The 12052-nt window shown below is 41.6% G+C and overlaps 1 protein-coding gene across 1 annotated transcript; it reads left to right on the top strand.

Annotated features, from left to right (window-relative positions):
• Nucleotides 1–9624: 9624 nt before the first annotated feature.
• On the top strand, nt 9625–11839 carry LOC134484325 (Y-linked testis-specific protein 1-like). Its single transcript, XM_063280630.1, has 2 exons — nt 9625–9777; nt 10807–11839. Exon 2 carries the CDS (start codon nt 10884–10886, stop codon nt 11676–11678), a length of 795 nt encoding a protein of 264 aa, XP_063136700.1. The 5' UTR covers nt 9625–9777; nt 10807–10883; the 3' UTR covers nt 11679–11839.
• The last annotated feature ends 213 nt before the right edge of the window (nt 11840–12052 follow it).

Genomic DNA, 12052 nt, shown 5'->3' with positions numbered 1-12052 from the left:
ATTAGACTGAGGAACAGGACCCCAATGGAGGAGGAGTTAAAGAATGGACTGGAGGCGCTGAAGGGGGTTGCAACCCCATAGGAAGAGCAACAATATCAACCAACTAGACCCCCACCTCCCAGAGCTCCCAGTGACTAATACACCAACAGAAGGGTACACATGGAGGGTCCCATGGCTCCAGCCACATATATAGCAGAGGATGGCATTGTCTGTCATCAATAGGAGGAGAAGCCCTTGTTCCTCTGAAGGCTCACTTCCCCAGTGTGGTGGAATGCCAGGGTGTTGAGATGGGAGTGGGTGGGAAGAAAAGCATCATCACTGAAGCAGGGGGAGAGAGAAGGGGAGAGAGGGGATCCAGGAAAGGGGACAACATTTGAAATTTAAATACATAAAATTCCAATAAAAAAGAGACAGGAAGTGTTTATTTTGACCCATTGTTTTAGTTGGTACTATCCATCATGATGGGGAAAGCAGAGCAACTCGAGTGTGATGGTCACATTGCAGACCTGGAGTGTGTTCACATCTTTCTTTCTTTCTTTCTTTCTTTCTTTCTTTCTTTCTTTCTTTCTTTCTTTCCTTGTTTTAAATTCCATATACAGGTGTTTCCCTTGCTTTTATGTATCTGTATAAAAGATCCATATACAGAAGCCACAAGAAACTTAGGGAAGAAAAGCAGGTATAGCTGTCCAATAAATGTTGATTGCCAAAGGAGAGGAGGGTCTTTATGTCCTCTCCCATCTGTAATGAAGTGTTGAGTGGCCTAGTCTTGTGCCCATGACCATAGCCACAATAAGTTTAAGAGTTCAATGACTAGGTAAAATCTAAAAAATATCCTTTTGCTGTCCACTTCCCCATCTTCTGGTTCATATATTCCTTTCACCCACTCTCTCATGATGTTCTCTGAGCTGTGGAGGAGAAGACTTAGCTGTCCTATTTCCACATGATTAGTTCAACACCACTGATTCCCAACACTTTGTCCAGTTGTACGTCTCTGCCCATGGTAGTCAGAGGCTTCTTCTCTGATGAGAGCTGAGTGCAACGCTGAGCTGTAGATACAAATATGGATATTTGGAAGGAAGTTCGAAAATGTATTTAGCATTAGGTTCTTTCATAGGGCCTATATCACCCTAAACATAGGTTCTTGACGACTTTACAGAACCTCATGTGGAATATGCCTTGTATCAAATTGGAAAGCCACTGGTTACTCCCATGACTGTGATGCCACTAACACATTATGGGCAGATCTTACCTGACATTTTACCTTGAATGGTTCACCCCCGATTAAGGTTGTAGATGATTTTCTCCCCTAGAAGTATACATAGCACTTTCTTGAACCATGAAGGCTATCTATTATAGAGGATGATTCCACCTCAACTTCACATTTACTCTTCTGTGACCTGTGAACAAAAGGATTCAGTACCTTCAGAAATAGTGTCTTACCATCAAGTTCTGGAGGCCTACAAAGAACAATGTCAACAGCCTGTAAATTTGTTAGGGCTTTTGTGATCTCGCTGGTCAGCAACTTTCAGGAAGACATCCCACATCTGGCACTGTGATTTTTGCTTAATTTTGGTTTTCTGTTGCTCTGATGATACACTCACCAGAGCCAACTTGGGAAGAGAAATCTTTATTTCATTTTATCTGTTCCAGCCCATCATCAAGGAAAACCAAGACAGGATTGTGAAACAGAAGCTACAGCTACAGAGACTGCTCAGTGGCTTTCTTCTAAGCTCACATTCAACTACTTTTACAGAGTCCAGACCCACCTGCATAGGGCAGTGCTGCCAACAGTAGACCAGGCACTCCAACATCAGTTAACAGTCAAGGAAATTCCACCTAGACGTACTCATGGCCAATCTGACGGAGGAATCTCCTCAACCGAGGTTCTTTCTTCCTAGAATAGCCATCAATGACTAGACTAGAAATCAATGAAAATAAAAAAAGAAAAGAAATCAATATCTTCAGGGGGAGCTTGGCTTTTCCATGGAGGGTGCCTCCATTTGAACTCAACAGTTGATTTTGTAAATATATTCTGTAACACAATGTTTTATAACCCCTCTCACCAAACCCTGTTCTAACCTAATCACCTAAGGGGAGATGGAGTGGAAAGTAAGTTTTAAAAAAATAATTGGAGCAGAAAGAAATGCTTCTTGGAAATAATGCAAAAAAGGAAGCATTTCTGCATTCTAGATGCTTTCCTCGCATCATCTGTGCAAAGATAATGAAAACCGTTACGTTCCAGTTACCATAATTTCCAATGTTACAAATCATATAAATAATACTGCTTATCATTCATAAAACACATTGACACTAATCGTTTTGATGTGTTTTTTTTTTAACTCACTCCTAATGTAGATCTGATGAACTGGAATTGTTCGCCTGCTCATTTATACATGAGGGAAGTGAGGTTTAAACTTCGAGCTAATTTCCCATTACTCTAAAGTAATAAATGGCAGAGTAAGACATCCACACCTTCTCTGGCTTCATGGCATGGCCTTGTGAGCAATGCAAGTCAGTGTACCTTGGCAGGGAATTCCAAGGATCAGTACATGGCAGCTGAAAGTTGTCTTGGATGCAATACTGGGAGTAAGGCTCAAGTCAGCCAAGCCCCACCTCAGGATTCCTGAAGCAGAACACCAGAATATGTTAGAGAGCGAGGAGACTAAACTAATCATCTGGTTGTCCTCAGCAGGTTGTATACATCCATTGCTGAGGGTTCATAATTATGTTGGTCTTTGTGGGGATGGAAAGGAACACTTATTTAGATCGCCACCTCCTACTATGTGCAACTACAGTGGGGGCAATGCCTTAAGTCCAAGGTTTTTTGTTTTGTTCGTGTGTGTGTGTGTGTGTGTGTGTGTGTCTGTGTGTGTGTGTGTGTGTGTGTGTGTGTGTGTACATGCATGCAAGTGCAGTGTATAAAGTATGGACTAATCCATTTCTCTTCTACCTTATTCATTGAAGCAGCATTTCTCAGTCAAAACCAGAGTTCACCAATATGACTACTCTTGACAGCTAACTTGCCCTGGGTATCTGCCCTAACTCTTCCTCCCTGGACTGGGATTCTATGTGAGCAACAAAGCCTACTCATCATTTACCTGAGACCTGTGAGCCATCTCCTCATCTGCTAAGGTTCAAGTCCCGGTGTTGGGCCCATCTCCTTTACTTTTGTTTTCTTATTTTTTTTGTCTTGGTCATAATATCAGAACCAGGTTAAGGTATGACTGGCTCACTCAAACGATCACTCAAATCCCTACAAACAAATGTGTCCTAATAAGGAGGAGGACCCTGCTGACTCTTTGTTCTGTAAAGTCTTACCTTAACAGATGAGTTAAAAGATGGGATTATTCTAGTAGGTGATTGTGGATGCTGTTGTTGATGTTGAAGGAGGCTGGCAAATGAGGGGCCACAGCTGTGTCAATTATAATAAGATACAAAGCTGAGTGTGGTAGTGCATACCTATATTCTCAATACTTGCAAAGATCACTAGTTCAAATCCAGCCTGGGCTACATAATAAGTCCAATGGAAGCCTGGGCTATATCGTAAATCCCAGGCCAGCTTGGTCTACAGAATAAGTCCATGTCCAGCCTGGGCTACATAGTAAGTCCAAGGACAACCTGGGCTACATAGAAAGTCCAAGGTCTGCTTGGCCTACTTACATGACTCTTCTCCAAACAACAACAGTTTTTTTTTTCTTTTTTGGTTTCTGTCTCTTCTATTTCCGGTACACCGATACCAGTGCTGTAGTTTGGAGTTGTGGAGGAGAACTTTCGTCATGTCTGATGGTCCAGGATCTCCCAAGCAGCATGGCAAACCAAACAGTGCAGCAAACAAGTCCCTTTCGATTGTTGAAGAAAAATATGACACATGGGAAGTTCTGTCTGAAGAAATGGCTCTAAGATGAGACAACGCCTCGGGAGACTGGGCTTGGATCTTGTGCTAGTTTCCTCATGATAAAAACAATGATGTTCTAAACCACATTCTGTTTTGGGAATACAATGCTGTGCTTCCATTTCAACACTGCATAATGTCCATATGGCAACCCTGGAAATCTTGTCTGATATTAAACAGATTATAGGAGAGACAAGTTGAGAATACACACTGTCATTAAAAAGGGATTATACGATGAATTTTTTTTTTAATTTTTGTCTGTCGTACCAGGTTCAGTGTTCTGCATAAACTCTAAAACACAGCAATTACGTTTTGTTTTTAAAATTGCCAAAGAGAATGGACCTTATACTTTCTATCTAGGTCTAATTGAGACGATGAAATACCATTCCATGCTTTAAAAAAGAAAACAAATTGTGTTTCATTGTCTTTTTTTGTTAATTTCTTATTTTTAGTGTTTTGGGGTTCATTTTAACAATTATTTTTTTCATTGAATTAATTATTTTCTTATTTTCTAGTGTAGATAAAAATTTAGATTCTAATCTAAGAATTATTATTTTAAATAAAGTTTCCTTTTAGCACCGTCATAGTTATGTCTCACATATTTTGATAATATGTTTCCTATCTTCTTCTTTTTTTTCTTACTGTTACATAATTTAATTATTTCTTGACATATGTATTACTTGTGAATGTGAAATTTAATGTTTCTAGACTGGGAGACTCCTGTTGTCTCTCATTGAAGACTTCTATTTTAGTTTTGTTGTATTAGCAGAACAAATCCCTAGGGGCTGGAGATGCAGCTCAGTGGACAGAGTGCTCACTTGGCTCTCACACAGCTCTGGTCTCTACCTACAGTGGTGTGGTGGTACATGCCCATAGTCCCATTACCAGAAGGAGAATCAGGAGTTCAAAATCATCCTTGGGTGCATAGTGTGTTTGAAGCCAGCCTGGGCTACATGAAACCTGTATAAACATATATGTCCCAAAACACATCTTTTCTTAGGCATTTTCCACACTTTGTTCTATGGTTTCTGAGTGTCTGAAAAGTCCAGGGGTACTTGAAGGAAAAGGACAACCTGGTGCTACTAGGGACTGTTAGTTCAGAGACATTGCCTGGTGAAGCCATCTCATCCTAGCTGGTTTCTGCCTGCCTCTGTTGCTGATGGGCTGATGTGTGTCCACAGCTTTACTCATTATTGCCCTGCTTCATTTTTAGCTGGACCCATTCTTGCTTCCTGGTGAGGCTGTGATGGAGTAGTGACACAAAGAATTGGGGTCTCCTTCATGCCCACTGATTCTCTCAACAATAAGGTCTTTCTCTGTAGAAATAGTTTCTCTGTTGCATACATTATCAGAAATAAATAAAACACTCTTTTGTGTTTTATTTTGACACTGAGTTTCATTATGTAGGTAGGGCTGGCCTGAAACTCACTTTATAAACCAGGTAGGCATTGAACTCACAGAAATCACCTTACTTCTGAGTACTGGGATTAAAGGGACATACCTGGCTCCTTCTTTTTTTAATTTGTTTTTTTAATTTTTCTCTATGGTGTGTGTGTGTGTGTGTGTGTGTGTGTGTGTGTGTGTGTGTGTGTGTGTGTGTTTTGACCAAAGAGTCTATCAGATCCTCTGAACCCTGATCCTCTATAAGAGCAACCAGTGTTCCTATGCAGTAGGCCATCTCACCAACCCCTTCTGCCTGTTTTGTAGGTTTCTCATTGACGACGCTTGAATCCTGGCTTTAAAATCCTTGTTGACAATTCTGACAATGGTTGTCTCTTGGTGTCACCACCAGGGAACTGGTTTTTCTCCTCTGCTTTTCATTTAGGGGGATTGTCATGGTGTGACGTGATTTCCATTTTGACATCACTTGTCTAGATGTCAGTAGTCCTGACACTGTGGGTACAGTGGCTGTGTATCCTTCATAACCTTTTGGTGGTGTATTGGTTTTTTCTGGGTTTGCCTGATTGAATAAAAGGAATTATAACTCCACTTCATACCAACAGACATATTTTAGAGGGGTCAGGAAGAGTGGTTCTCAACCTTCCTAACACAACCTTTTAATACAGCTCCACCAACTGTAACATTATTTCATTGCTACTTCATAACTTTAATTTTGCTATAGTTATGAGTTGTAATGTAAATGTCTGGAATACAGCATATATGATATGTGACTCCTGTGCAAGGGCAATTTGAGCTCCCAAAGCGGTCTCAATCCATGGGTTAAGGACCACTGATCTGGACTTAGTGGGATGCCCTTACCGACGTAGATGGGTTGCCCAGTGTTGGTGGGGAGGAGTCTCCATCACTTGAAAGCAAAGGATCTTTCAAGATCAGGCTTTTTCCTGGGTCACTCTGTAATAGTGGACACACTCCTGATGGTTACTGATGTATCAAGTGACTCCAGGCAGTTTTCTTTCACATCCTCGAAGATGAGGATTCTAAAAAGGGTTCTGCTAGACAAAAGCAGTGGCTGAAGCTATCCCTAGTGATCTTTCCCTTTACCTAATGGCTCCTTGTCCACAAAAGGCCAACAGTAGATGTCTGAGTCCATTCTAAGCTGCAACTTTCCAATCTACACTCTTCCTCTGTGCTATTTCTTTAACGAAGAGCACACATGCTAAACCTGAACCCATCTTGTCTTCAGTCAGCACTAACAACCTAGTCCTCTCTGCCAGCTATGCTTTCCCATATGACCCAGCTGCTCACAATTCTGAGGCATGTTCATGCTTCTATGGACAAACAGAATGGCACCGATTGGCTAGTGTATAATGACACAGATTCTGTATTATTATGATTCAGAAACCTGTAAATACAAGATGAAGAGACCATCGGCAGAGGAAAGAGTTCTTGTGGGATGTTGTCACCACAGAAGGGATCCAGTGGGCTAGGAATAAAAGAGAGGGAGCCAAACTACTTTTCATAATTTAACCTTTTTCCACAATAGCATCATTAATGGATCTTTATTTGTAGGTCACATCCCTCTTGACCTAATCAATTCTTCACAACTACATTCCCACTGGGGATTAATTTTCAGAAAATAACTGTTGGGCGATCACATTCAAACCAGAGATGATGGTGAATATTTGGAAATCTATAGTGGGGGTGGGTATTATTCTTCCCACGTGGTTTACCCTTAAGATCTCTAACTACCTCATTCCCCACGGTAGCCTCACTGAATGACATGAATTCCGGGTTATTAATGAGGTAAAGAAACCAAAGCTCATTGCCATATCCTGTCACAAGTATCAAGCTTGCAACAGCAAGAGCCCAGTGGGAAGGAAAATATGAATAAACTTTATCGTATCTCTAAAGTATAAACCCCCAATTTAATCAAAACATTGTTTTAGACTCAGCTCTCTTATATCGATATTCTTTAAATGTACAAGTCAGTGGGCTTGCTTGTGACTCCTAGTACAGGTTTATACTGTACATTAGCCATCTTCTTTCTCACAACTCACCACCATTTCCACCTGCACATACACACACACACACACACACACACACACACACACACACATACACACACACACACCCTGCTGCTCCCCTTCCTTTTCCTAAATGCCCAATTTCACATAATATCCCTTACTAAAATCTAAATTTTGCAATCATATGTTTGAGTCTGGCTTGTTTCACTTAACATACTCTATTTTACAGTTCCATCCATTTTTCTGAGAACAAAACCCTTTGCTCTTACACATAGATGAAAATCACATCAATGTATATCAAATTTTTTAAGCCATTCATCCAGTGATCAACAGCTAAGGTTATTCCAATGGCTTGTCTATTGCACACAGTGTGGCAATCAGAATGGATGTGCAGGGGTACTGGTTAGTTTTTATTGTCAGTTTGACTCAACCTGGGAAAAAGGAGCCTCAGTTGAAGAATTGCCTCAATCAGAACGTCCTTTGGCTACATTTGTAAGGATTTTTTTTTTTGATGATTGATGTAGAAGGGTCTAGCCCACTATGCATAGTGTCATCCCCTATGAAGGTGTCCCTGGGTTGTATGAGAAGGAGAGAAAGCTGAGTAGGTCATGGATAGCAATCCAGTACTCAGCATTTCTAAGTTGTCTCTGCTTTATTTCCTGCCTCTAGAGTCCTGCCTGAGTTCCCTGCCCCTACTTCGCTCAGTAACAGACTGGTACTTAGAAGCCTAGAGTGTGAAAATTTTCCTCCTCAAGTTGATGGCTATGATGAGATTACTCTTCTTGTTGCCTACTTGTTCTTCACTTTTTTGAAAGTTCTGTCTGTTTAATGTTCTTAAAATGATGATATCACATGTTTTCTCATGGGCTCTCTGTCTCTCACCATGTCTCTCTCTGTCTCTGTCTCTGTCTCTCTGTATTTGTGTGTTTGAGTGTGTATATGTGTATGTTTGTGTGTGTGTTTGTGTGTGCATGTGTGTGTGTTTGTGTGTGTATGTATGTGTGTGTGTTTATGTTTCTATGAGTGTTTCTGTGTGTATTTGCGTATGTTTGTGTATGTGTGTGTGTATGTGTGTGTGTGTGTGTGTGTGTGTGTGTGTGTATGTGCTTTCCAGTGTTAAAAAAAATCCTCAATGCTTTAAATCTCTGCAGGTGCCTAGAGAAGGAAGATTAAGAGGAGAGAGGGGGAAAATTCATGTCATTTGAGTTAACCCCACATTGAGGTCAGCCACATAGTGGACCAACAGTCACAAATGGCAGAGTAGTCATAAGAGCAGAGAGAGAGTAAAACTCAAAGTGTGAAGGAAAATGTGCTTAAAACTACGATAGAAGAGAGAAAAAGAAGACGGTGCACTTAGAAAATTGGACAGATTTTAAAAAGCTGCCATAAGTTGTTAAGCTCTAAGTACATTTAAAAAAATTATAATGTTAAAGTGGAAGGGAATTATTGGGAAGAGGGAAGGGATGGTCAGAGTGTAGTGGGGACAGGGGAGGGTTCTGAAAGGAATCCTTTTGAAGATATGAAGAACTATGTGACACAAACAATTAAAGTGGCCTGTAATTTACAGGTAAATCCCATACTTACCTGGATCCAGTATTCTGTCTACCCATATTTCAAAAACAAAATTACCTCATCTATTTCATCCTGTTTTACTGCATTTGATCTAATAAATTCCTTGTAATCAGAAGTGCTGATAAATTTTAAAGACATTTAAAATATGACTGGTCGATATCGGGTTTGTGATAAGTTTATTCCGAATTTGGAAGCAGGTCCAGGAGCTAATTTTTCCTCGCTCTTTGCAAAGAATCCATAATTCATGATTGTCATTGTCTTCAATACAAGGTATTTAATCCTGTCAAATTCCAGCTTTGTTTGAATAAAAATGGCCCTCCTCTAATTGTGGGTTTTGATAAAGCTAATTTTGTTGTTCTATCCTGTGTGCTGCCTCGGAGAGAGAGCCTAGCAATATTTCTGATATGGAGAATAATTTAAAGTTAACCAAAGAAAAGATAGGAGCTGGGAAAATAACCACCAAGGATGTTGGTGACTCAGAAACCAAAGAGTTTTTCAGAAAAATAAAAAGCATGAAAAGAGCTACTTGGGCAGACTGTGACTCGAGTCATCAGAATATTTGGGTGGGGACTTTATTTTGGTTCACCAGGAGGCTACATGAGAAGCTAAAACCTAGATGCTGGAAGTTTCTAAGCGTAACTAGGGAAGGAACTGGCCTGAGAGGTTCTATGACGTAAGCAGAGCCTGGATGATGTCACAGAGCACAAGGGCAGAGGTTGCGCATCTCTTCCACTTGGAGGCGCTAGACTACTTTGAAGGTGGTTCACTATCTTCACAGCGGTGTGTGAAAGCCAGTTCAGCTACTGAACCCCACAACTGTTCAACAACCTATTGGTGCCTGACCGGTTTCAGAAGACAGAATCTGGACGACTAGGACATTTTCTTTTGGTAAATACGTTAATGAAGATAACTTGGACCCTTGTAGCCCAGAAAGCTAAAAGTTTTCCCTCTTACAGCAAGTAACCTTACGTTCTAATGTCTTCCACGTTTGAGAGCTAGGCAGATGGTCTAGGCTAGTCAGTCTCCGGAGTTTATTATTCTTTGCTAACAATATCTAATTCAAAATTCTACTAAAATGCCAAAGCTCCTCTCTGTGCCTGTGTATTTTTGGAGAAAATATATATATATATATTTTTTTTTATGGAGCTGAGGACCGAACCTAGGGCCCTGTGCTTGCTACGCAACTGCTGTACCACTGAGTTAAATCCCAACCCCAGTAGATATTATTTCTAAATGGCTATTGTTGCCTACACAAAAGACTCTTGTTGCAGTCGAAAATGCAACAGCTTCGGGGAATAAACCTGGGGCTGGGTCAGGAAGCACAGTAGAGAAAGCCAGTGGACTGCTGTGCTTTGTCTCTGGGCAGATACTTGTGGATGTTGCCAAATAGCTCATAGTTAGAGGGTAGAGAAGGGGTGTGGCCACCCTTCTGGCTCCTTTGCTATCCTTTCTCTGTTCTGCTTGCTTAAAGTGGGGACAGGGGTACTTAATCCCACACTGACCTAGCCATTCAAGGAGATGTTCCTCAGCATAGGCAAAGTGCCTCGGGCTGAAGAAATGTGTCTAAATATGTTATTCTGAGCTGTAGAGAACCATTTTTTCATTTTCCTTTGAACTTTAGATTTTGATTTATGAGACTGGGTTTTTCTGTGGGTAGCTTTGTCTATCCTGGAACTAATTCTGTAGACCAGCCTGGACTTGATCTCACAGAGGTCTGCTTCCCTCTGCTTCTGGAGTGCTGGAATTAAAGGTGTCCTCCACCATTGCCCAGCACTTCTATGAACTTCTGATTATGACAGCATTAGATTCAGATGCTCAAACCTGTTTACCATCGCCTTCCTCACCTGCTCCAAAGTTCTCATAGACAAGAGCCTTGGTCCAGCGCCCTCCCACACCCCACCCCCATTGTTATTGCAGGTACTCATATGACAGAGGAACCAGCATTGTGTCTGGTTTAAGCAGGTGAGCTCTTCAAACCCAGGCCATGGGAAAGTATGAAGCCTGAACACAGAACAATAGCCACAAGACAGTGGACCAGGAGTGCCGTGGCCTACCACACTAGGTCTACAGCCAAGAAGAAGAGGGTGTCTGTGAGGAGGATGAGCACACCATCTTTCCAGAAGCGGAAGAGGAGGAGGCCTTCTCCCCAGGCACTGGGGAACATTGTGGGCTGCAGAATTTCACACGGATGGAAGGAAGGTGATGAGCCCGTCACCCAATGGAAGGCCATAGTTCTAGATCAACTGCCAACAAATCCCTCTCTCTATCTGGTCAAGTATGATGGAGTTGATTGTGTCTATGGACTGGCACTTCACAGCGATGAGAGGATTTTAAAGCTTAAGGTCTTGACTCACAAAGTTGTGTTTCCTCAAGTGAAAGACGCCCATCTCGCAAGTGCCATGGTTGGCCGTGCTGTGGAGCATAAATTTGAGGGCAAACATGGCTCTAAGGACAACTGGAGGGGGGTGGTCCTAGCCCAGGTGCCAATCATGAAGGACTGGTTTTACATCACCTATGAGAAAGATCCAGTCCTATATATCTATCAGCTCCTGGATGATTACACAGAAGGTAATCTCCGTATCATTCCAGAGATTTCGCCAGCAGAGGTGAAGTCAGAGGTTGACAGGGACATCTTAACAGGTCAATATGTGCAGTTCACCAGAAGTGATGGGTCCAAAAAGATCGGCCTAGTCATTTACCAAGTTCTAGCCAAGCCTTCCGTGTACTTCATCAAGTTTGATGGCGACGTCCACATCTATGTCTATAATCTGATGGAAAAGATCCGTTAAGGTGAAATTCACAAAGTGAGGGGACATATATGGGGAATTTATAGGATTGGGGTGAAAATGTTTGTTTTTCTGTGTTTCATATACCCAATGGCCTTTGACAACCCCATTATCTTTTCCAGTGGAATTTGTTTTTGCTCTAAAAATTAAAATGTGTGATGTGACGTATTGTGTGTGCACACTTTTGTGGAGGAGACTGGCTATGGTGGATGGAACATTGAGAGGAAGCCAGAAAGTTCAAGGCTGTGAACAGTAAGTCTAATGTCACATACGCTAAAACAAACAGGACTGAGCTGAGCTGGTCTGGTCTTTAGAGAGAGGAGAGAACTGGAGATGAGGCTTAGAGGAGCAGGGATGGCACAGGGAAAAAAAAGATG

This window comes from Rattus norvegicus, chromosome Y (assembly GCF_036323735.1).
Source record: "Rattus norvegicus strain BN/NHsdMcwi chromosome Y, GRCr8, whole genome shotgun sequence".
Classification (NCBI taxonomy): domain Eukaryota; kingdom Metazoa; phylum Chordata; class Mammalia; order Rodentia; family Muridae; genus Rattus; species Rattus norvegicus.
The sequence above is the reverse complement of the archived record's forward strand: the minus strand, read 5'-3'. Positions and strand labels throughout refer to the sequence as shown.

What these genes read in the sequence shown, in the direction of transcription:
- LOC134484325 (XM_063280630.1), top strand. Translation starts at nt 10,884, where the DNA reads ATGAAGCCTGAACACAGAACAATAGCCACAAGACAGTGGACCAGGAGT.